The sequence below is a fragment of the Delphinapterus leucas genome, chromosome 3 (assembly GCF_059928025.1).
Source record: "Delphinapterus leucas isolate spDelLeu-1000000601 "Yukka" chromosome 3, BTC_Dleu_Yukka2, whole genome shotgun sequence".
NCBI lineage: Eukaryota > Metazoa > Chordata > Mammalia > Artiodactyla > Monodontidae > Delphinapterus > Delphinapterus leucas.
In genome coordinates, this window is record NC_143131.1 from 143605234 (window position 1) to 143631379 (window position 26146).

General features: G+C 50.7%; 1 protein-coding gene across 1 annotated transcript in view; it reads right to left on the minus strand.

Annotated features, from left to right (window-relative positions):
* The window catches only part of SLIT3 (slit guidance ligand 3), a 611722-nt gene that overhangs the window by 40706 nt on the left and 544870 nt on the right, over window positions 1-26146 (minus strand). Inside the window, exons 22-29 of the mRNA XM_022595144.2 lie at window positions 26035-26106; window positions 25352-25423; window positions 17060-17131; window positions 15227-15390; window positions 12956-13080; window positions 9023-9120; window positions 5051-5190; window positions 3282-3375 (exon numbers count right to left, since the gene is read on the minus strand). Of these exons, the coding sequence (XP_022450852.2) occupies window positions 3282-3375; window positions 5051-5190; window positions 9023-9120; window positions 12956-13080; window positions 15227-15390; window positions 17060-17131; window positions 25352-25423; window positions 26035-26106 (837 nt within the window). The remainder of the gene's footprint in view (window positions 1-3281; window positions 3376-5050; window positions 5191-9022; window positions 9121-12955; window positions 13081-15226; window positions 15391-17059; window positions 17132-25351; window positions 25424-26034; window positions 26107-26146) is intronic.

Consider the following 26146-nt stretch of genomic DNA (forward strand, 5'->3'; position numbering starts at 1 on the left):
CCAGTAAGGAAGAGACCAAAGGTACCACCTTACTCACAGCGGCTTCAGCACACAGGCACGTGTGAACACAAATGCTTCCTGGCTCCTCTACCTCCGGCAGGGCCTGGAGCCTGCACACCTCTCTGAGCTCACTGGCTGAATTCTGCTGGGCGGAGTGTAAATAATAACCACTTATCCAAGTCAGAGGAGGAAGGTGGTACGGGCAGGTGAAAGTGTGGTACGGGTGGCCAGGCGGGGAGGGAAGTGAGACCTTGGAATACTTATGTGACGCAGGAGCCTGACTGGGGAAGCATCAGGACAAAGGGATAGTCGTCCCTCCGCCCTCTCCTCACTCCACCCCCTTTAGGATGGCTGGAAGTGGGCTGGAATCACAAGTAGATCCTGGCAGTGCTGGGGCTGCCAGAACATGGTGCATGCTGTGGATTCAGCATGGCAAGGTAAGATACTCAGGGGGTGGGGTGTCCCTGGGGGGGGGCGAGTTCTAGAATCTGAGGATTTACTGGACCTGCGTCCAAAAGCTGTGAAATCTGCTAAGATCTGACCTATTTACCTTTACTTATTTGATGGGTAAATTTGATATATGTGACCTATTGCTGCACCAGAAGGTGCAAACTTTCACGTCTTAGCCCCCATTCCTTCCTAGTCTTTTAAAGGAACAGCTTGGGGATGCCTTTTGGGGGCACATGCTCAATATATCACAAGCCAGGCCTCTGCTAGGGTTAAACCTGGCCCCAGCAGGCATCTGTGTTTGTGTCTCCTGAATTCTAAGAAGTACCTGCAGAGCAACTCAAGCTGTATGAGCTTCGCCAAGGCAATAATAGCTGCTCACTACTTATAGGGCAAAACCCAGCCTGATAAGCATGGAATTCGAGGCTACTGAGCAGGTCTTTATGAGGAATTAGGGAAGCCATGCTGCCTCGCAGATGAAGCAGTGGAAGTCTGGAGGAAGATGTGTTTACACCCTTCTTTTCTCCCAGTGCTACAGCCCTCTCCACACCTGCGCTTCCTAAACGAAACACCCAAGGGTCTTGTTAAAGTGCAGCTTCGGATTCAGGGAGTCTGGGTGGGGCCTGGGGATTAGCATTCCCAACAAGCTCCCATGGGATGCTGATACTGCTGGTTCATGGACCTTACCTCCAATAGCAAGGATCTCTACAACACTTCTTCATCGGCCAAAGACAAGCATCTGGTGGTATAACCTGCATTCCCTGTTGTCCTCAAACGTGTTGCCTTTATCTTTTTTCTAAAGCGTAAGGGTTATGCAATTTTGATACGCATTCGACCTACTGATTCTGGTCGAGGAGTTACCAAGTGACTTCAGTAGCCTCTGGATTTAGCCGAGGAATCAGTCAGGCCCGGATTGACTCGCATCCCTTTCTGTGCACGTGTGTCGGCTGCTTGCTCCACCTCACTGAGCCTCAGCCCCACACAGGAGGTGGGTAACAGTTTCTACATCCTAAGATTGCCGAGTGTTAAGTGAGATACTAATGCACAGTGCCTGACACAGAGGGAGTGTTCAGTGCATGCTAGCCACTGCCATCTTTGTTTCTGTTATTATTTTCAGTGTGTATGGGCAGTGTTCATTATTATTTTCAGGGCTTCAGTATATTATTACTTCAGTGTTCATGTCACAGATAGTGAGAGAGTACTATCTGTTGAATTGAGGCCTCATTAGAACAGCATACAAGGAAATCCCCAAGGATAAACATCTTCAAACTTGGGCAAAGGTTGCACTGACTGCACATCTCTTTTGTTAATGCCCCTGTTCCCTGCCTTGGGATGTGAGTTGTTATGGTGATGGCAGGGGAGGGCGATAACATTATAAAATGCTGCACTGGGAGAAGGGACTTTTCATTTAAATGCATCTCAAAAAGAAAAAAAAAAAAAAAATCAACATTATTGAGTTGGCCTGTAGACCTCTTCAAGATTCTAAGAGACACTGTGCATAAATATACCAATATTATCTCAAGATTTTGAAAGCGAGACTGGTTTCTATATTCTATATTGTCCTTGAACTCAAGGGGTCTTGGTTACAGTAGAGAGAGTTTCCAGGGACAAGCAGTAGAGAATCGTGATCTCTGGTCCTAAGTCTGTAGCACCCCATTCCCAGACCTGCACCCTGGACCACTTCTGACCAGTCTCCAAGCTCGCTATGCTCGTCCAAGCCAGCTTCCTCTGAGCTTGCCGTCCACTCAGCCTGGAATGCCGCTGATCTCCTTTCCATCTGCAGATATTCTACCCACTCTTCACAGCCCAGATGCCCAGCCGCCATCACTGCCCCTTTAGGTGCACGCAAAGCACTTTTCCTGTCAGTCCAGCCGGCGCAGCTTTGGGTTCGGGTTTGTGTTTTAAGTATCTCTTCCTGCCCCTCTGCTCTTCCTTCAGTTGAAGAGCAGCCCTGATCTGAAGTCAAATCCTGGAGTGGGAAAAGCAGGGTCGGGGGGAGGCATCCCTCGCTCTTACTCAAGCTCAGGGAACTCGATTACGTGAAAGCCCACCCAGCACATCTCCGAGGGGACAGGGGCAGGTAAGGCAGACTTGAAGGAGGGTGCACGCACCAAAGGACCGCAGCTTCCTTTGCTCCCTCTGAAGCCAGAGGCCCTACACGCCTCTTGCGTTTTCCCTGGTGGTAAGCTCTAGGCTTGGGATATCCAGATAGAAAGGGAAAACACAGGAAGAGGTGCTTATGGCCCCCTCTCACCCTCACCTACTCTAGACTCTTCTCCCACCTGTGGGGCTCCCTCTTTCTCGCAGTGCATCCCAACTCCACCCATTCTTTGGTGGTCACTTCACATCCCACCTCCTAGGGTGGGGGGGCTTCCCTCTCTGCTCCAGAAAGTTCTCCCCACCCCCCTCCTCAGAACCCCAGCAGCACTCAGAGCCAGAATCTAGGGCCCTAGGAATTGCTTCTTTTCTTAACCTTTGTTTTGTGTCAACTTTTCCTCCCCCAGGCCCACGGCAAGGGCCTTGGAGGGAGGGAATTGAAAACCTTCTGCGCTACCCACTGCCTTCAGTACAGTGAGGATCTGGGGCCTGAGGGAGAGGGAGAGGGAACAGAGAGGACAGACACAGAGGCTCAGAAAGAGAGACAGAGAGAGACTAAGAGGATTAGACCATGACTGGTCAGAGATACGGAAAAGCACACGGTAACAAACAAGTAACAGGCAGAAAGAGAGAGAGAGGAAAAAAAAATTTGGAGGGAGCCCCAGAGTCTCTGCCTCAAACGCAGACTGCTGGAGCCGAGTCCTTGGGACCCGGTGCTGGGCATGAATGAGCCTCACCTGAATCCTCTGTCCAGGGAGACGCACTTTGCCTCATGCTGACAGAGGTTCATCCCGGGCACACAGTGGTCGATCACCTCGTCGCACAGCTCACCTGGTGGGGCGGGTAGAGAGAGCCCAGGCATCAGGGAGGGTACCGGGGGGATGCCCTGGCTAGAAGTCAGGTTCATCCAGCCCCTGGCCAGGAGGTCACGGGTATCAGGGGCCCTGCATTTGCTCTTTTGGCCTCTCCTTTCTCCTGTGCCTCAGCCTCGATTTCCCTGGCAGTGACCATGGGAAGACTGCAGGACCTCACCCGGGCACGGTCACTGCACCACCATTTGGCTATCTCACTTGATTATTTAGGGGCGGCGGCAGCTGAAATCGCCCCTGACCTTGGGCTATGCTTATTTATTTTTCCTTCCACACCCCTGTGTGGAGCACCTCCCGTGTGGCAGCACTGTGCTGGGGACACAGCCGTGACCTGGCCCTGTCCCCCCCTCCCCCCCATGGCTAGTGCGGGGGGTGTATCTACAAATAAGCAGGGAATTAATTACAACACAGAGCTGTCAGCGCGATGACGGGAAAACTCAGTGGAAACCCAGAGGCTTCCTGGGGGGAGGGGACAGCGCTTAGCTCAGTCCACCTGTTACAGATAAGTAATAAACCCCTTGGATTTTCTCAGAGAAGAAAATATGGAAAGAATGTGTAGTTCTGGTCTCTGGATACATCCCCTTTGAAATTCACAGTGTCAGAAAATGCCTAACAGGCCATAAATACCCAAGGATATAAGCCCTGAAATACTCACACCACCTGAAAGTGTGTTTTGGGAATGTGGGAGGTAAGATAGGACGGCAGGGGAGAGGTCCCTGGCAGATGCATCTCTGAGCTTTGCGCTTCCTGACATTCCACCCCCGGCAAGCCAGGTGGAGAGGGATCTAGAAGAAACAAACTTCCAGCCAGGGAGGTTCATTCAGAGGACAGGCGTGGGCAGGAGAAGGCAGCCTGGGCCGCGGCTCCCAGGGGACAGGGCAGAGGACGGTCCTGAGGACGGCCGGGGAGTAAAAGCATGACAGGCATAGCCCCGGCGTCTGTTCTCTATTGTGGTGAGGATAAGCTGCCTCCCACCCCGTCCTCATTTTGCCCTGGTCTCTCAAGACCACAGAGAGCACTGTGTGCCTTCTAAGCCTCCCCTCATCTGCTGGAGACACCCAGAGAGGTGTCTGTGGGGGACACTTTTTGACGTTTTCTGGCACAGACAAAACCACTACGTCCCATTCTCGGGAACAAAGTACAACAAGCCAGAACTGCACCCCGGTCCACGGCAGACGCAGGCAGGAAACCGCCTTAATGCGTGTTTCCTCAGCTCCCTCCACCCGTGCCCATCTGCCCACCGTCAGTTCAGACCCGAACGGAGCATGACCACAATGCAAGTGCCTCTCTGCTGGCTTCAGACACTACCAGGGCTCCAGGGTTCCCGAAGGAGGGGATGAACATGAACCAAGTGAACAGACAGCTGAAAGGGCCCTGGGGAACTGTTCAAAGTGGGGAGGAGCTAGTGATTTGCAGGGGGTGGGGTGAGGGGTGGCAGAGGATAGACAAGCTAGAAGAGAGAGGGCCTCTGGGAAGCCCCTCATAACACAGTACCAGGTTGTGGGGGTTCAAGACTTTGTCCAGAGGGGGACAGGAGGTGGAGTCTTTGGAAGAAGCTAAGAAAGTGGTACTCTTCGAACGCACGACAAGCCACAGCCTGCACACAGCAACCCGCGCTCGGGCGTCAGGGGGCTCACCTGTGTAGTCTGGTGGGCACACACACACATAGGTGTTGATCCCGTCCACACAGGTGGCGTTGTTCTCACAGTCGCTGTCCTCGCAGTCATCCGGGTTGATCTCACACCGCTGCCCCTCGAAGCCCAGGGGGCAGGAGCAGCTTTGGGGATGTGTGGGTGCGAAGAGGGGAGCCGTGGATCAGGGAGAGGGGTGGGTTGGAGCGGCAGAGGGGAAGGTGGAAAATAGAATCAGTCAGGTTTCTCCTCTGGATGGAGGTCCCGGACAGCACGGTGGACCCCGGAGGTCTTGGGGTCCTGAGCAGGAAGACCCTTAGGAGCCTAAGAGGGCATTTCATCTAGCCCCCTGTCTCTGGGCAGTATTCCGTCTTCCCTGGCCCTGGATGGCTACCTCGCCAGGGGGCAATTCCCACCGGCCGTGCCTCTTTCACCACTCCCCCAGCTGGATGTAGTTTCCTGGGTAGAGCTTAAATTCCTCCAGCTGTCTCCGAAGCAGCCTCTGGATAGGCTCTTTTGCAGACAAGGAGAGAAAGAGCAAAACGAACCCTGCCCTTTTGGTGATTTTCTACTCAAGGGCAGCCTTTGTATCTGGAGCAGGACATAGATCAGGCTCCGCAACCAGGTTTCTTAGGAGTTAAATTCTGCATCTCAGTTTCCTTATCTGTTGACTGGTGCTATTATCTACCCCCTGCAGGGTGGCTGCAGGCATTAAATGAGATTATACAAGTAAAACGCTTAGAAGGGTACACAGCACAGCGAAAACGTTCAGAACATGTTAGCTAGATTTAGTTCTAGGCGAAACTACCCACCTCCTTAACCTTATTCTCAGGGATGCCATTTCTCCCTGTCAGGTATTCCTGCTACTTCTGAGCCCCCTCCAGCTTCTGGGGGCTGAGGGAAGGGTGGGAGGGCCCCTCTCCTGCCAACACTTCCTGGTGAGCCTGGCTGAACACACCATTGATCAGTATGATGCATTTCCTTAACCTGTCTCTGGAGTGTTAAACCTCTTGGATAAAAACCTCAACCCCCGTCCTCTGCCCGACCTTGGCCACTTCCCCAGGATTAGACATGCAAAGTAAGTCAGCACTGATGAAGTCAGTTCTGGGCAGCTGACAAGGGGCGAGGGGGCGCTGGGAGGATGCAGGTGGGAGCCAAGCGTTTGATTAAAGAAGCGCTGCAGGGAATCTCACTCTTTCTGTGGCCCATCCCCCCTCGTCAGGGACCGGGGACATACACCCCCATCCAGGGACGTGTGTTCCAGCCTCAGACCTGGAATTCCAGGCCTCTCTCCATTTCAGAGACTGCTCTGACTTGGGCGTTTAGCTAAACAACGACACTAAACTAATAGGAAGTGGATTTTTGTGGTCCTAGAATCCTAAATAACCTCCTTCCCTCTGTGACCTGAAAACTGGGTCACATTCTCTACAAAAGGCTGGGGGAAGGGTCCTTGGGCCTGAGCTCTGGAGCTGGAGCAAAATGACTCTAAGTCCTTTTTGTTTCTCTTAGGGACCCTGGCCATTCATGAAAAAGGTCATTTCTTCAGAGCCAGACAGTGGGTAGTTTTCCAAAGATCTTAAACCACAGTGTTGCCTATTTTCCTCAAATGAGTTACTCTGACTCTCCCCGGAGCCTTAGGACTGCATAAACGTGGGGTGAGAGTGACTGGTCAGGAGAGCAGGGGTTGCTCATGGACTGGACAGAGGGTGGGAAAGAGGCTAAAGTTTTTTTCTGTCCTCGCTGGAAACCTTACGGGAGGTAGGGGCGGTGGAGGAGGTGGAGCTATCAAGGATATCTCAAGAGCAATGTGTGAGCTGTAGGGACAGCTCTCTTTTGAGCAGAGGGACAATGTGTCAAGACTGGAGAAGCATCTGTATGAAGAGGTAGGTGATGCTTCCAGAATTCTGACCAGTAAGAGCTGTCACGGATTGAATTGTGTCCCCTCGAAAAGATATGTTGAAGTCTTAACCTCCCCCCCTCACCCAGTACTTGAGAATGTGACCTAATTGGGAAACAGAGTCACTGCAGCTGTCATTAGTTAACTGAAGACCACATTCACCGGAGTGGGGTGGGCCCCTAATCCTATATGACTGGTGTCCTTATAAGAAGACGGCCGTGTGGAGACAGACACAGGGAGAAGGCCATGTGCAGCTGAAGGTAGACATTGGAGTGATGCAGCTGCAGGCCAAGCAATGCCAGAAACTACCAGCAGCCACCAGAAGCCAGGAAGGGGCGAGGAAGAATCCTCCCTTGCCGGTTTCAGAGGGAGCACGGCCCTGCTGACACCTTCAGTCTGGGCTTCTGACTTCCAGAGCTGTGAGAGAATCCATTCTTTGGTTCCAAGCCCCCCAGCCTGCAGTACTTTGTTATGGCAGCTCTAGGAAACAGATAGAGGAGGGACAGGGGAGCAAAGCCTCCGTCTGAACAGGTGGCTCTCCCTTTGCCAGCCTGCCAGGTGCTGCCCTGAGGGGCAGTGCTTTCCTGCTGCTTGAGGATCCCACACGAGCTATACCATCCCAGGGGTGTGGGCCACATTGCCTGCACCCTCCACCCCATTTTCCTAATCCTGTGGGTCTGGGCCATTTTCCTCGAAAATTAAGTCCTAAAAATATTCCCAGTTCCTTTGAAATCCTCAACAACGGAGGGTGGAGACGGGTCCTTCCGCTCACCTGCAGAGAGGGGAGCAACACAGTCGCCTGCAGGGGGCGCTCCTGTCCCTTGCCGAGGCGGGTCCCTGGGCTCGGGGGTGGCGGTGAGGGGGCACAGGGGGCGGGGGCAGAGCCAGGCTCTCAGTCCTGGAGGCGTGATTTCGTGGCTGAGGCCAGGTGGCCACCACCGTGAGATTTCTGGATAGTTTCTCCCCCCACCCCCCGGGGCTCTCAATGGGTGAGAGAGTGTGTTGTTTGGCCCGCTCCAGGCAGGAAAACGAACTCTGCCTTGCATTTCACATTTTAAGAGTTGATTCTGATGGGGCTGGCTTGACAGATGGACACGTGGGCGGCTGGGTTCCCTGGGGAGAACCCAGAGCCCAAAACCTGATGTCCTTCGCAGAACACGCAGCAGCCCTGGTCAGAGGGCTTTTGACAATTCATTGTTTGCAACCTGAGCGCTAAGACCTCCGCACACAGCTTGCCACCAGATGCCCCCCCCTCTACCGCCTGACCCGCTGGCTCACTGGGGGTGCCAAATGGGCCAATTCCCACTGGTCTGCTTTGCCAGGGTAGGGCCCGGGAAACTGGACATGTGCACACAGCTGGGAGGGTGGGAAGCAGGGAGGGGCCTGAGGTTTGGCAGAGCGGCAGAAGGCCCGCTCCAAGGACAGGGGTGAGAAGAACCTTAAGTGCCTTCTACCCCTTTTCTTCCTGAGCTCTTAATGCCAGGGAGGAAAGAGGTGAGGCTTGGAGACTCAGGAATGAGTGTCAGGATGTGGGACCTAGAGCCAATCAATTCTGTGCCTCAGTTTCCTCATCTGTTAAACGGGGATACTACCTACTTGTACCGGATAGGGTCCTCGTGAGGATTTAAATGAGGCTTAGAGTCACTGCCTGGCACATAATGAGCATGTAATCAATGTCACCTATTATTATTGCTTTTTATAACACAGAAAAGAGTGGTGGAATTACCAGGCTGGCAGGTCTTTGAGCCATTATCCCATCCTACCCTGACTTTAGCCAGCAACTGTGGCTTCCCTCCTCCTGGCTCTGGAGACGGACTACCTGAATTCAGATTCCTGTACCAACGCTCACTGTGTAACTGCGGACAAACGATTTATCCCTTTGATGCCTCGACTCCCTTATCTATACAAGAGGGATAGTAGTAGCTGCCTTATAGGGGGTGAAGAGCCTTGGAGTCATTCACATAAAGGGCTGGGCAGAGTGTGGGCACACACGGGAGGCACATAGCTGTGCTCCCTCAGCCTGCCCCAAGAGCCTGACCATGAAGACTGAGAGGAGGGAGGGCCCAAGGGTGAGCTGTTACCTGAACCCATCGCTGTGGCTCTCGCTCAGGTGGCAGGTGCCTCCATGCAGACAGGGGTTCTGGAGGCAGGTGTTGATGGGCACAGTGCAGTCTTTTCCCTGAGGAGCAGGAGAGAGAGAAGCGTGTGGTTAGGGAGGCTTTCTGTGGCTGCCATGACGAAGAGACCCCTGTGGGTTCTCAGCGTCCTTTGGGATGAGGTCAGGGAGATGGAGGCCCTCCCTGGGACAAGCCTGCTGTGTGACCCAGAGAAAGCCCGAGGGAGCCCTTGCCTTTGGTCACTCCACAGTGAGGAGGGGAGGAATGCTGAACTCAGGAGTCTGGGCCCCAGCTTCACTACTTCCCAGGCTTCACCCGCTTTTCGCCATCCTACCCTGTAGGCCGAGAGCAGGGGCTTTGGAGCCAGGAAGACCTGGTTTCATATTCCAGCTTCACCTCTTCCTGGTTGCCTGACCTTGATCTTGTATAATAAGCCTTTTAACTTCTACAAGCCTACCTTATAGAGCTCTTACCAGAATTAAACTAGACCTTAATATTACATAACACATTTAGCACATAGTAGGCATTCTATAAATACCAGTAGATGATATTATTACTAGCCTCACTGAGGCTTAACGGTAATCCACAACTTGTAGGGTGGACTACGGCTGAAGTGTGGTCCACAGACCTTGGCCCTGTAAAGTGACAGCCCCCCAGAGAGTCATCTTTGATTGGTCTGGACGTGGGCCCAGGTGTTGGCATTTACGCTCAAGTTCTGCAGGTGATCCTGATGTTAGGCCAGATTGAGATCTCCTGTGAGACAGAGTTTTGGGTGGAGTGGGATTCCTTTGGAGCAGGCCCCCCTGAAGGGGACGTCTGAGCGTGTGTAGGTGGGGAAGAGCGTGTGGGCAGAAGGAATGGCGAGGGCAAAGGCACTGTGCAGGGAGGCTGAGACAGAGACTGGACGTCAAGACCCAGCGTCCCACGGAGCATTGGTCCTCTGCGTCCAGCTTCTCCCCTGGGACCCGTGGATCAGTGCTGCACCCAAGCCTTTGCCGGCGGTCCTCAGGAGGACCCGGGGGGTCTGGTCGCGGCAGGGAGGCATATGCTGCGTTTGTTTCTGGGCTGTGGGCTCGGCATGGGCGCCGTGCCAGGCGGGGGTGATCGCGGGAGTCCTTCCACTGCCACACCACCTGCTCGCCATCTGCCTGAGAAAATCCTCTTCCCTGCTCTGCTGCCGCCGCCAGTGCCCGTGAGGAGCGGACCGGGCTCTGCCGAGTAGTGCCGCCTTCTCACTTTCTCCACGCCGAGCCTCAGGCCCTGTCTCCAGCAATCTGAAGGCAGGCCCGCGTCTGTCTGCTTCCTCTTCGAGCCCCGTCACCAGCAAAGGGCCCGTCAGAGGTTTCTCGGAGGGGACACGGAGAATGCAGTTCGGGCTGGGGTCTGGTTGTATCCTAAACCAGAGCAACGTGGGATCCCTTTCAGAAAGTCCATGCGTCGATGGAAACTGCGAGGCTCATTCTCACTGTCATTTACGGAGCACATCTTCTGTTCCAGGCATTTACGGAGCACATTTTCTGTTCCAGGCCTCATGCTAAGTTTTATATTGCGTATAATGTTCGTAACACCCCTGCAAGGTTGGTATGGTTGTTATTACCCGCATTCTAACAGAGGGAAGGCAGACTTGGAAAGTGAGGTGCTGCACCCACGATCGCACAGCAGTAAGTGGAACAGGCACAGCTGAACCCGACATCCAGTCCAAAGCCAGCGCCGGGAACTGCAATGCTATGCTGGGCACTTATTCTGCCTCTCAAAACACGGGCTCTGCAGTTAGGCCAGTCTGAATGCACGTGTTAGTCCGGCTACTGCTACGTGCCTTGAGGGAATTACTAGCTCTCTCTGAGACTTTTTATCATCTGTAAAATGGGAATAATGATGCCTACCCCGACGGAGTTAAGGAATGATTAGAAATCACACTCATGTAAGGCACCTGGCAGGTAATGGTAGCTCCATGATTAAGAGCTATTCAGAGAATGACCGTGCTGATCATGGGGCTCTGAGATAGAGCTGAATGTGGGTAATTAAAAGACTTTTTCAGGTCTTTGGTTGTTGCTAGGTAGTTCACGTGTGTGCACGTGCGTGCGTGTGTACGTGTATGTGTGTGTGTGTGTGTGTTTGTAAAGGTTGTGGCTGGGGCTTCTAGCTTCCTTTACAGGAAACCAGCAACATGCCACCTGTTCCTGATGGCCCACTCCACACCCTGGTATTAGGGACCGGCATACACGGTAAAGTTAAAAGGCATCCATATGACAGCTGCTGAGTACTTACTGAATGTTAGGTACTGTCCTAGGTGCGCTGCATGTGTTTCTGTACACTTGATTCTCACAGCAAGGCTGTGTGGCGGGTCCTAGTGTGCAGATGGGAGGCCTGAGGTGCAGCCACTGGCCATCACCACCCAGCTAGGGAATGACAAAGCCAGGATCCACACCTGCTGCTCTGTGTAAATCCACAGCCTGAGTTTTCTCCACTGAATTCATACAAGGGAGTTTGAGGATCCAGGCGTTTGAGCATGTTTGCTTAATTTCTAGTCTTCCCCTACAATATGAATGTGTGTGTGTACGTGTGTGTGTGTGTGTGCGTGCAGGGGCGTGGGTCTGGGACTCCTGTGGGTGTGAGGCCTGGGGTTGGCTGCCCGGGGCAGGGAGGCTGTCCGACTGGCCTCATAGGAAGCCTTTGGCTCTCTTGTCTCAGGCTCGGGCCCATAGGTGGCACTCTGACACTGTCTATTGGAAGCACAGCTACAGCTGAGAAAGCCACCAGGGAGCCCTGTTCCCCAGCGGCAGTCTGCCCCTCAAGCTTGTCACTATACACATAAATCCCCCTGGGGACAGGACACCCGGGGATGCCAGCTCCCTTCTGCTCAGCTTTACCAGGTGGGGGCATCAGACAGGCTGGGGACTGTCTTGAAATTCTCGACGTGCCTAGTGCCTTCAGATGGGTGTCCTGGGATGGCTGGAATCTGGGAAGCCAGGAGGGTCCTGGGGAAGAGGACCCAGTCACGGCTTTGCTGACCCCAGTGAGGTGCAGTGAGGGGTTCAGCTACTCGGGAAACCTCCAGGCGAAAGTGGGGGGGGGGCTTTGGAATCATGTAGTCCTGGGTCTTAACCCAACCCTACTGCTTACAAGCTTGGGCCAGTAAGTCAAGCCCTTTCAACAGTCTGAGGCTCAGTTTCCACATCTGTAAAATGGGAATCAATAAGTCCTTCCTCACAGGGGAAAAGATGACTAAAATGCCAAGCAGAGTGCTTGGCACATCATCCATACTTTATAGATGTTAATATGGAGGCAGGATAATGTGTTCTAGATGCTGCTGGGTGAGAAGAAAGGAGGGAAGGGTTATTCTGGAATTAGCCTGGATTTCTGGGGAGGACAGGAGAACTGGGATCTCTATCCCAGCCCTTGTTGGCTGATCTGAGCCTGTCAACCGTGAAGGCTGGCCTTTTAATCCTCCATCCCTGTATCCTCCTCAAGCTGGCACCAGTGCTTCCAGGGCTGGCTGTCTTGAGGACAGGGAAGGGAGGTGGGGGGAGGACCTGGGAATCACCCTGGAGGGAGGTCAGTGTGGTGGGTTCAAGGGATGCCTCTACTTGGAGGTACTTTAACTCTCGGAGACTTAATTTCCCCACGTTCAAGAAAGAAAATACAAATATTACATTTCCTCCTTATCTCAATGCATCACTGTTGAGACTATATGGGGTCCTCTATGATGGGTGTGAATGTGATACAACTGGGCAGCCCCCAGCAGTGCTGGGGAGAACGGGAGAGTTGCTGGCAAATGCTGTTTTGGAGTGACCTGTAAAGTGGACTTATCCACTGTCCTTGGAGAAGGGAGAGCCAGCAGTGAACAGTGCCCCTCCCTGGACCGTGGGTGGTAGGGGGCGGGGCCTCCTGTCGTACCTTGTAGCCATAGGGGCAGGCGCAGCGGTACTGCTCCACGGGATCCCGGCTACATGTCCCGTTGTTCTTGCACGGGCTGGAAAGGCAGGCATTGCACTTGGCCACAATGTTGATGTCCACTGGCCCTGGACAGCAAAACCAGAGTGTTGGTGGCAGGTGCCCAGGTAGGCTCACTGTCACACCTCCCTCCTCCTCTGCTCTGGCCCCTCCCTCAGTCAGCTACCAGCCCCTCCCATCTCTGTCCAGAGGGCAGCTGGCCCTCCGCAGCCAGCACATCCAGTCCAGCTAGAGTCCCATTAATTCAGCCATCATCCAGAGAGGAAAAAAAATCACAGCGGGACATCATTCAGAAGCACTTCTCAGTCAAATCAATTACTGTAATTAGCCTGATCTGATTCTGGTGCTAATCTGCAAACAATGCACCATAATTAGAAACCCCTTGTGTACCTCTTTATGTTCGGGGAGCTCTGGGCCCAGGCTCCATTTTTCCTTCCCCAAACACCCCACCTCATAGTCTGTGCAGGGCTAAGGAGGGCACAGTGCCTAGGCCAAAGGCACACATCACATAGGAAGTTCTCCTTGTAGAACCCTTGAGTCGGCAGGAAGAAGTAAGAAATGGGCCCGGAAGACACAGCAACGATGCTGATGAGGGATCACAGTTTCAACTGTGTCCTGCTCTCCTCAGCCATCAGGGCTGGAGGGAGGGAGGCCACGTCCCTACACAGAGCTTTGTAACGGGCTGCGCTGCCGCTGCAGCCAGTGTTGACAAAGCCCTGGATAATCAGGCCCTATTTCATGTCAGGACTTTAAATGATCCTAGGATAACAGTCATCAGTTTGGAGATTGGGTTGACATTGACCGCAGGGTGAGTCTGACCATTTGTGGGTGGGGTGAACAGAATGGGCTGATTGAGAACCAATGCCAGCTGGCTCAACTCTGGCTTCACCGAAGAACAGAGACATCGTCTGTTCCAGGGAGGCTATGCGTTCCAGGGACACAATGAAGTTTTAAAGGTAAAGTGTATCTGTAAATCAGAATAAACATTGAGGCCTTAGGTGATGAGCAAAGGACGTTAACAGGCAAATGTGTAGTACAAACGGAAAGTAAATTTTTGGGAAAAAAAATAGTTCCCCCAATAATCAAAAACAAAATATGAGGGGATATAATATTTTACCTATTGAATTAGCAATGATTACAAAATGAGATAAAAGAATGCAAGGGTCTGATGAAAAATGCACTCAAACGATGCTCCTGGGAGTGAAAATTGGTTACAACCCTTTCTGGAAATCAGTCTGGCGTTAAGTGTGAAAACCTTAGCAATGACCATATACTTTATTTAAGGACATAATTTTAAATAGAGAAAGACATTTATGCAGCCGTGGTCAGAAAAAAATTGGAAATACTCTGAAAGTTCAAAACCAGGAACTGGTTAAAGAAGTTATGATGGAGTGTTACAGCTTGGTGGTTGAGACCATGCACTCTGGAATCAGAAAGACCTGGAATTCTCTTAACTGTGTGATCTTGAGAAGTCATCTAACCTCAGTAAGCCTCGGTTTCCTCATTTTTAAAAGTAAGAATACTACTAAAGTAGACTCCACAGAGGTGCTGGGGAATTAAATAAACGACTCCATGGAAAGTGAGAATTAAATGAAATAATACATGAAAAAGTGCCTAACATAATGCCTGCCACATAATAAGAACCCAGTAGTAGTTTATCATAATATTCATGCAGTCAAATCAAAATCTCATGTGCCCAAAATGTGCTGTAGTAAAACGCTTATGCTCTAAGATGGTTGGGTAAAAAATGCAGGTTAGGGCTTCCCTGGTGGCGCAGTGGTTGAGAGTCCGCCTGCCGATGCAGGGGACGCGGGTTCGTGCCCCGGTCCGGGAAGATCCCACATGCCGTGGAGTGGCTGGGCCCGTGAGCCATAGCTGCTGAGCCTGCGCGTCCGGAGCCTGTGCTCCGCAGCGGGAGAGGCCACAACAGGGAGAGGCCCGCGTAGCGCAAAAAAAAAAAAAAAAAAAAAAATGCAGGTTAAAGATTTTCTCGACTACGCAAAAATATGTAGAGTAAGAGGTCAACGAGGAATATGTAGAAATGGCAGCAGGGGGACTTAGGGGAGCGAATGACAAGTGGACCCTTAGATGCAGGTCCACATCAGTTTCAGCATCGATTTTAGAAGTCACACCTGTTGAGATGCCTAGCTCTGACAGGCTGCTGGAGACACAGCAGACCCTGCAGGGGGCAGGGAGGGGTGAGTCAGCACCTACCTTTGCACTGGAAGCGGTGGGTGGGTGTGGTGAGTAGCAGTCGGTCAGCCATGGGCTCGGGGCTACTGCAGCGGGCGATGCCAGGCTCCTTGTACCCGGCCTTCACCCACTCCGAGAGCCAACGCAGGCTGCAGTCGCAGTGGAGTGGGTTGGTTCCCAGTGCCCTACGAGGCAGAGCAGGAAGTCAGGCTCCCCCGCCCAGCTTGGCCCACAGGCCCCGTGGTCTTGGTCCTCTGGAAAAGCAGAATTTTCAGACTTTGGCTAGATTGGGGGTGTCTGACAGGAGGACCAGCAGAGACTTCACTGGGGTGAAGTCAGTAACTCCAGACTGTACCTCCAATCCCCGCAGATGTTTCAACTCCACCCAAGCCCCTCCCATCCCTCAGGCTTTGCTCTCACCTACCCTGGTAAGATTCCATCCTCAACTCACCCCCAATCTCAGCCCCTCCAGGAGGCTCCCTGGACCTCTGGCCATTGATTTTCTGGCTCTCTTGCCCCACTAAAGGTTGCACTGGAGGATGTACTCTGCAGAGAAGGTTTTGATACCCGGCAACCTAGGAAGCAGCTTCAGACCACTGAAGGAGCTCAGAACATGCTACCCCCAAATATGCTGCTGTGTCTGTTGACTATTTTGAGGGGAAGGCACTTGAGAAACGGCAGATGCTGCTTCTAGCTAAAAGCAGGTCATATTCCTCTGAGAGCGGTACCCTCCCCGGGCCAGGAAGAGAAGGGGGTTGATACCAAAATGGATCTGTACAAACCAACCTACTAAAATAACGCTGCCCTTCCATCAGTTTCTGCGTGATTTCCTAGTCCCGGTCCCATGATTTACCGCCCCCAGTCCAAGCTCCTCTGTCGTGTCAGAGCCCCACGCTTCATCATTCTTTGTGTAAAAATGGTATATAAGCTTTGGGCCCCAATGGCTTCTTTGGGTTTTCATTCTCCTTTTGAAGACTCCCACATACACATAAAAATATTAAATACATTTGTATGCTTTTCTCCTGTTAATCTGGCTTATGCCGGGCCGGCCACAGAGCCTGAGAGAGTAGAAGGAAGGTTCTCCTCCCAGGCACCGCTCAGCTTACAAGTGCAGGGGAGGGAAATGGTATCATCCAGTGAAGACACCTCCAAAGTGCTGTTTGAGGAAGAAAATACGAAAACTTCTGCTGATTTTTAACCATAGCCTTTAACATTTCTATTTTTTGAATGTTTTATGATATGCATACATAATATATCAATGTTGTATATGTGCACAATACAAAAATAATTAAATATACAGACAGCAGTTATACAAACTCAAGCATTTTCACCAGCAGTGCTATGTAATACCTAATATTTATGGGCCTCAGTCTCTCCTGTGTAAAATGGGAGGGGACTACCTGAGGCCGAGTGTAGAAAGAATACGTGCTTTGGCGTCAAGGCAAACCTGGATTTGAACCAGGTCTCTGCCACCTACTAGCTGTGCAACCCTTGGACCAGTTCTTCAGCCTTTCTTAACTTCAGTTTCATCATGTCCAATAAGGAGATAAAAATGCCTTACTGCTGTAAGAAATATATGAGATAATTCATCTAAAGTGTTGAGCACATAGTAAGAGTTTTATGTCCGTTCTTATTAAATATTTACATTGTTTACATAATTGATTGCTTCGGATGCCTTCAAAGACGTAGAGAACACACAATGTGCACAATGTGGGTACATTTTTGTAAATAAAACACACTCTATTCATAGGGAAAAAACCATACTGAGGTGGTAGCACTGATAGTATTATCTCTGGCATTATAATCTTTTCTGTTTTGAGGAGATGCACATGGGGGAGAAACAGGGCTACTTACAGATGGGAAAGAGAGGTCAGGTCATTGAAGGAGCCTTCGGGAACGCTGGAGATGTCGTTGCCATGGAGGGTTCTGAAGCAGAAGCACAGGTCAGAAAGTTAACCCCCCAGTAACAGCTCTGAACTCAGTACACTCTCTTGGTGTCCCAGGCTGGCCCAGCCATGCCTCTGAGCACGCAGAGCTCCACTGCCAGCAGCAGGAGGGGACGTCTCCTTCATGTCACGTACACTGATGTTTCCGTGCCCAGATCAGCAGCAGGGATGTAGGGAGTAGAGGGTTAGGGAAAGACAAAGATGAATCAGACGGACTTGTGATGGAATCAGAAATCAGTCCCTTTCAGCTGTGGGACGTTGGGTGAGTTACTTTCCTTTTCCTGGCCTCCATTTTTGCACCTGAAACATGGAGACAGAGAGCAATCTAGTGAAGGCACTGGGGTTTCAGAGATAATGTGAAGAACTATGGTTGAGACCAGAAGTTCTGGAGCTGGGCTGCTTGCATTCAAACCCTGACTCTGTCACTTACCAGCTGTGTGACTATGGGGAAAGTTACTTACCCTCTCTGTGCCTTGGTTTCCTATCATAAAATGGGAATGAAAGAAAGTAAAAAGATTTGCCACAGAAGGTACCTTTGGTTGTGGGTGCATTAGTCCACGCAGAGCCTGGCATTTTCTAAGTACTAAATGGTTAACCTTATTAATATGTGTAAAAGGTCTTGAACAATGCCTGGTACAGATCAAGAAACTGGTTCCCTTCATATTCACCTAAAGAGATTTTAGGGAGATTGAGAAATGCTATCAATCCCAGCTCAGAAGACAAAGGGAAGGGGGCACTCAGCTCCTGGGGAGACTCCCCGGAGCCGGACACTCATCTTTATGGGAAAGGGTGTGGCATTACCCACACACGTATGTGGGTGTTGTTCTTGTGTGCACCTGAGTACATTATCCGACAGTGTGTCCGAGGGGCCAGGCAACCTGCTTGGCTTTAATCATGCCTCTCTCCACCCTGCGGTGTAATAGCTGGGAGCTATGCTCGCTTGCAGGGTGGTGGCACACACTGAGCTTTCAATAAGTGCCTGGAGAACAGGTTTTTGAAAAATATTGAAGGAACACGGCTCTGCTGCTCAAGTAACAACATGAGCAAATCCACAATTCGTGGGTTATACCCTCCATGGAAGGATTAGTCATCCACTGCATACAAAATAATCCCCAAACTGCTGACTCACTTTGGGGCTGGCCCGTGAAATGCAAGGAGTGACATTCGTAGAAACTCAAAGGTGTCCTTAGTGGCTGCTGGGCACCGTCCCCTGGGCTGTGAAGGGAGCCCTAGTTAAACAAAGGGGGTGATTAACGTTGACTGTGAAAGTGTAAACAGGATAGTAACTTATGAATCTGCTCTTCTGTTTTCCTCTTAACTGATGTTAGCTTGCCCTGGGTCTTCGGCTGAAATATAGATGTGAGCTTAATTACACTTAATAATGAGCAGGGCCTCTCAAGCTGACTGAGCATCAGGGCTAAAACACATGCAGATTTCTGAGGTCCATTCCCAGAGAGTCTGATTCAGTGGGTCTGGGCTGGGGCCTGAGGTTCTGCATTTCTAACACCCACGTGCCAGCCCCCCCCCCCCACCCGCTCCCCCAGATCCCTGGTCTCCCTGAATGGCAGTGTGAAAGCTTTCATTGAAGCTTAGATAGCCAGGACAGCAGGATGAGGGTACCCAGTCCCCTAAAGAGTGTTCGTGGAAGCTTCTCACCTCCCTAAGAAGGGGCTAGAAGCTCTTCCTCACACTTTTATCAGTACCATTTAGTCTCTAATCCGTGTGGTTATTTATGAATCACACCGGCTCCCGTCTACTATTAACTTGGATGACTTCACGGCTGCTTGCTGTTTGGCGGACGCACCCAGCCCCGCTGTTAATCATTTCCGAAGGCGGCTCGGGCTCCGGGAGAGGCACAAAGCCCTAATTTAAAAACACCAAATGACCCAAAGGCAGCTTTGGTACTGTGACCCCTGCAAGTCGCACTCCCATTTATTACGAGCTGATCCGCTGAGGTCTCTATAAACTGCAGAGTAATGGGGCTGTAATTTACTGGGACAACGTTAAAGAAATCTGCCTACACTGCACGTTCTGGCTCCTGGTTTGGCCCCCAAGGAAGGACTCTTGCATGTCCAACCACCCTCCTAAAGGATGCCAGGGGAGTGGCACAAATGTGCCCTCCCAGGAAGCACTAAGCACTCCCCCTTTCCCTCTTGTTCTCCCTTACACCTCACAGGGAGCTGGTGCAGGCAGGCAACTCTGAACTGGGAATGACTCATCTTCAAGCATCCGGGACTCTTTTTTCCCTCCTGACTCTTAGGAGGTGTTAAGGCAGACTAGGGAATTTCAGGATGTAGATGAGGACATCATGAGAGCAACTGGAGGGCATAACCATTCCCTGTCAGTTCTGGGTTGCCTGAATCTGGGTCTCCGAACCTCTAGGTGCTCACAGTTTGTATGACAGATGACGGAAACTATCCTCACCCTAAATGTGGGATGGGGTGGGTGAATTCTCTTCTGAGCAACACAGGCCACTCCCAGGTGACCTGGGGGTTAAGGTCTGGAGTCAGACAGCCTGGGTTCGAATCCCTATTCTAATAATCAGTGTCTGTGTGACCTGAAACAACTGACATTATTTCTGTGCCTCAGTTTTCTCATCTCTAAAATAGAGGAATTCTTAGTATCTACTTACAGTAGATACCTTTTGGGGGTTATGGGTTGATCAACATCATTCTCTTCTTTTCTGTAACAGTTCCTCCCTCTTCCATTAGGGAATCACCCCTCCCCACTTCTGAGTCCAAGTGGTCTGGCCTCATGGGCAGAGCTATGGACCAGGTCTGCCCAATCGGAGTCACAGTGATTGGTTTGAGGTTGAGTATGTGACCTAAGTAGGCCACTGAGAGATATTTCTGGGGCTTTCCTTGGAACTACTAGGACAGAGACAGTTTCATTTTGAGAGGCAGAAAGAGATGCATTTCTGACAGTACCACTGGAGTACCTGCATCCAGCCATGGAATCTAATCCCTACTACTGCATTTTTCAGTTACCTGCATCGATAAATTCTCTTTTTCTGCCTAAGGTGGTTTGAACTGATTTTCTTTTCCTTTAGTCAGGAAGGGATCTAATATACTGCTTCCTAAGCTAGGATTTAAAGATACAATGCAAGTGGTTCAGCTGGTGCAGGACGCACTGCAGGGCCAGCACACGGTAAGCCCTCACTCGGGTCAGCCACGATCATTGCAAGCATCGTCACGACTCCTTCCCCTCTGTGTTCTTGGACATATTTGGGGCCATTCCTCTCAAGGCGTTACCCACTTAGAGTAGAAGCGTGAAGGTATGCAGCCTATCATCCCAAAGGAGCCCCGTGGAGGATTCCAGGAGACACACTGAATTTTACCAGAGCTGCCCTGTGTCCATCACCTTTCGGCCCATGTCTTTCATGCCACCCCACTCATTAATTCTCATCCCAGGCCTCTCTGGGCAAGGAAAAAAACACTCCATTTTTAAAAAGGCCGTGTCCCGCCCCCCCCGCCCCAGTCTTCAAGAAAAGTCTGAAATGAGAGGCAATAAAAATAGATGATAACCTACGACGGGGCAGGATGGAAGGTGGTAGAACACTGGGCTAGAAGCCAGGAGACATGGGTTCCAGCCTTGGTTCTGCTCCCACCTTATGACTAGTCGGCCGCATCTCCTCCTGTTCTCACACCCAGAAGCCACGTTCCAGCCACACCTGGAGCTTCCTGTACATCCCACCCCTCCACCCCCATGCACATGCCCTTCCTGACTTCCAGGCTTCTGTCCAGTGCCTTTATATTTTCCCTGCCTAGAATGTTCTTCACTCCTATCCCTGTTTGGGTAACTCCCTCTGGCATCCCAGACTCAGCCTTGGGAGCAGAAGTTAAGAGCAGTGATTCTGAGAGTAAACAGGCTTGGGTTCAAATCCCAACTTTACTCTCTCCTCGTTGTGTCACTTTGGGAAAGCTACTCAATTTTGCCAAGCCTCTGTTTCCTCATCTGGGAAATGGGGATAATGGTGGTATATTCTTCACAGAATTGATGGGAAGAGTGAATATGACAATGTAATAAAGCATTTAGCCCAGTGTGCAGTGCATAGTCAAGGTTTAACAAGTGTCAGCAGTGATAACTATCTCTCAAAGTCTTTTTGATGGCCAGTACTGGCTTCCATGCCTCTCACTCGTATTCCTATGGCTCTTTCACAGGCATCACCCTGTACTGTAGTTGTCTGTCTATTTCCCGTTCTAGACCGTGTGCTCTCTGAAAGCGGGAACTGTGCTACATTCACTATTTGTGCCCCACCTGCTGCGGTATTTAGCATAGCATTTAGCTCACGGTGGGCATTCAGGAAAGGATGAAGAAGTGAACGATGTTGAGCAAGTCATTAAACCTTTCTGAATCTGCCTCCTTGTCTTATAAATGAGTGGTTTGGACAGGGTTTCTGAGACTCACTCCCCACTTCTAAAATTCATAATTACACTTTTTTTTTTTTTTTTTTTTTTGGTGGCACAAAAGGGCCAAACCAGGACCATAAGGAGTCACCTTTTGGCTCACCAGAGTCGCCTGATGTTCAACAGCTGGTCAAAAATGGAATGGGGTTGTCTGGGAAGAGAGCGAGCTCTTAGTCTCTGAAGGTAATCCAGCAAAAGGGCAAATGGAGCCCTTTGCAGAGATGCTGTAGGGAGGGTCCATGCAACCTGCTGAGCAGTGGTGAATAGCCACATGTGCATAAACAGCAAGCACAGTCTTATTTCAGGGAACAGGAGCTAAAACAATATGGATGATGAATGACAATCCCGCTCGCTCCCTCACAAGCACACACTGACACCGTCCTGGCGCTAACTGATTCCAGGTGGCCCTCCTGCAGCTGGGGCCTGGGGGTGACAGTTGGGACCACACGCACACCAGGCACGTGGCTCGGCGTGGGGCAAAGATCAGGGAGCACACAGATCCCCGAAAAAGGACTAGAACGTCCAGGAGGATGTTCTCTTCCGGCTATTTTTAGATTAGGAGTGAGGTAGGAGAAGCACATTTTCACACAAAGTTTTGTTCTCAAAGCTCCTTGACCAATATCCTGTCTCTGAAATGTATTCATATCCACCCACCAACACACTCACACACTCTCTCTCTCTCTCTCTCTCTCTCTCTCCCCACCCCCCCCCCCTTCCTAAATGTCAGGTCTTTCTTGCTGCTTTCCAGAACACTTTTTGGCCTTCGTCTGTGGCTGAACCTTGCTGCTTATCCTCCTTCCTCACCCCCAACTGCCAGCATCCCTGGGTCTCTGGTTATTTCTGAACTTCTAATCAAATTAATGAAACCCGTTAGAAATGAGAAAAGAATATACGAATGACCGCATGCAGTTACAGGTACTGCCATTTCTGATTTCCAAAATCCTGTTTTGCTTCCCAACCCCCCAAATTATAAATATGTTACTGCCTTCAGTCATCTTTAACTCTGTCTTCATTTATTACAGAAATGATTTGATATTACCCGTTAGCTATCAATGGTTTTTTTCATGTATGTGCCCATGTTCCCTTACAGTCCTTCTTCATGGCTATCAATGTCATAACTGATACAGTTACAGTTACTAGATAGCAGTGTGGAAACCTGTCTACCACATAGTGTTATGTGGAAAAATAAACCTAATTTGTATATATGTTACAACTGTACATATATACAGTTATAATTGTAACAATATACAAATTAGGCTTATTTTTCCACATAATGCAATGGGGTAAACAGGTTCCTCCTCTGCTATTAGTTTTCCTCTTTTAGTAATTGCACTTCATCGACTGGTTGCATCACGCTTTACTTAAACATTTCCCCACTGTGGCCTTCTGGGTAATATTTAAAATTTAGGTTAAAAATAACAGTGCAACCAAGCTCTTAATGCAGAGAACCTTTCTCTCGTTTTGGATACCCTTTCGTAAAATTCCTAGATGTGCAATTACTGGGAGAAAGGATACAAATACCATAAAAGAAACGCAGCCCATAGACATTTTAATTTTTCCTGCCTTGGCCCTTATGCAGAAAATGGCTGCTCCCCACTGAGGTAGACAGTTGGAATGAGGGCCTCTAAGATCCTCTTTTATCTACAAGAGCCCATGATTCTAAAATGATGGTGCGAAAAGCCTAGTCACTCTGAATTCAAGAAGCAAGCACAAGTGTGCTGGATGTTTTATGTGGACTCCTGGTGAACTAACGACAGCACTGGCTCTGGAGTGACACCAACGAGGTGCTGAGGAAGGAGGAAATCCTGGACAGGGGGGTGATGAGCACCCCACCACCCTGGTAGACAGACAGATGGACAGGCAAACGTTCTCTTTCTCCCTTCCACATGTTGAGCTGTCCCAACCAGAACTACTCTAATTATGAACATAGGCACACGGATCCCATTGAAATGGCAGGACACACCCCCTGGCAGCCAAGCTATGCCCAGAACTGGAAGACTGGGGTGGGGGACAATAGATTGGGATTGAGGGGGGATGGCGGGGGTGGGGGGGCAGCAGGTCCAGCCCCAGCCAATGAGATGAGCCCATCTCCCGTGGTGTTCAACTCGAAACAGGGAAATGGGTTCTGCTGATGTTTCCATTCTCGAGCTCCCCAGAGAAGATAGATAATAAAATAAGTGACAGTAACAGATTGCACACTGTCAGCACGGGTACTTCTTTGCCCCCCACAGAATTGATTTTTAATAACAGCACAGATGACATGTGGCGGGAGCTGTCGCTGACACTGGTGTTTTGTGGGCCTCAATAAATCACATCAGCCTGGAGGCTCCGAAATGGACCTGCTCATTGGGTGCTGTTTGCTGACCGTAACTGGGTTCTGGGAAGGATCCCGGGGCTCTGAGTCAGGAGGCTGGATTCTGCAACCTCCTGACTGCTGAATCTTGGGCCAGCGACTTCACCAATCTGGGTCTCAGTTTTCCCATCTTTAAAATGGACATAACCCTCTCAACCACACAGCATTATGAGGCAATGACCGTGAAAAGCCCCATAAAATTATGGTTTTCACTATTATAGTCATAATGGGCCAGAAGGGAAAGAAGTTGATAGGTTTGGGGGCAGAGTGTCTGGCATCTCTGTTCTCATGGGAATATCATTCAAAGGACCCTCCCTTGCCAACAAAATAGGTGCAAGATGGGCAGGCAGAAATATCAGGTGACAATGGGCCCAGGGTTGGGGTGGCAGTGAGGTGCCATTCCTGCTCTTGCAAGTGCTCATGTGAGAACAGTCATACCAAATGAATATAAAGTGTCTACCATGGGCCAGAGCTGTGCTAAGTGCTTTACGTACAGTATCTCATTTAATCCTCATAAGACCCTGTGAGGCCATTACCATCGTTATCTGATTTCATGATGAGAAGACACACAGCTAGGGAGGGGCAGAGCCATGCCTGGAAAGCAGGGGACTCCATGGCTATCTTGCCTTTGCTCAGAGCTCATCTGCCTCAGTTGGCTGTCCACTACCCTTGTGTAGGCCAGGGACAGGCAGGTATCATAAGGTGACAAGAGATGGGTGGGTGATGTGGAGGCTGCAGACTGCAGAACTCTGTTCAAAGGGGCGGGACGGCTCAGCCCTGCAGGAATGCAGAGGGGAGCCCTGTGAGGCCAGGTCTCTCCATTTTCCAAGAGAGTGTAGAAGTCGGGATTTATATGAGAAACCTCCTGATATTTAAATGTTGGCAACTTATTAAAACTTTAAGGATGCTTTATGAGTCGACTCGGTTGCGAACGGATGGCTATGTGTGTGTGCCGGCCCTGGCCGCTGGCTTCCAGCTTGGGCTCTCCGCTGCATGAGCCTGGTCTCCTTGCGGAGGTTCACAGTGTTAACATCACCCTTCTGAAGCCAGAGGGACCACCTGTGATGTAATGATCATCAGAAGAGCGGCCAAGTGCTGCACAGTGTGGGGTGCAGAACATAATTGCATAGAATCGCAGATCCTAATCCTTGCAAGGGATGTGCTATGGATCCCATTTTGCACATAAAGAAGTGGGAACTCAGAGGAGTTAGTGATGTGTGCCAGGTTCCACAGAGGAAGTGAGCGGGAGCAGGGAGTGACTGACTCTTAAGTATGAGCTCTCTCCGCCCCACTGAGCAAATTAAGAGTGTTGGGTTAGGCGAGGGACGCATGGCGGGCAGAGTGGGCTTTGAGCAAGGAAGAGCAGGCAACAGGAGTGCTCAGTCCTGCCTGCTGTTACCCAGCGAAGCATAAGTAGAAATCAGCGCACTGGGGTACTCACAGCACTCGGAGGGACCGCAGCCCATTGAAGGAGTGGATGGGGATGCATCGCAGCCGGTTGTAGCTCAGGATCCTGTGGAAGAGGACACACAGGCTCTGTTGGTTCTTCCTATTCTTAGCTGCTGATACATGCATTGTCCACACTGGACCAGTCAAAGCAAACGGTTTCTTTACCCTCCCAATTTTAATAGACTGACAAAAAGCATCCTAGGGATAAGGGAAAGAGAAACATTTCCCCATCACTCCAGGAAGCTCACTGGCTTCATTTCCCAGTTTCCTCATATGTTCCTTAGCAGGCTGGCTCCCTAACCAGCTTTGCCATCACCTCCGTCTATTGTCAGATGGTGAGTGCCCACAGTATACAGAGCTAATGGGAAATAAAGGGGTCTGAGCAAAATATAATTGTGTAGGGAAACCCTCACTGGGAGAGAAAATTCACAAATCACAGAAGGTATTCCAAAGAGGAACTTTTTCAGAAGTAATTAGGTGCCAACCCCTCTCTAGCTGCCCAGACAGTGGAGTTCTGACCTACTCTGTTTTCCTTCTGATGATTAAGATCTGCCCTGTGCTGGGTCAGCCACAGCCCTGAGGGTCGCTAGAGCGGAGCGTGTAAGCCTGAGGGGACAGAGGAAGGACGCACTTAGTATCAGGCTCATGTTAATCACAGCAGCTTACTGTACTCACAGGGTGGACAGGTGAGACATGTTACTGAAGGTGTAGTTGGTCAGCATGCCAATGCTGTTGTTGCTCAGGTCACTAGGAAAAGTAAGCAGAAGGGTCACATTGTACTGTTAGT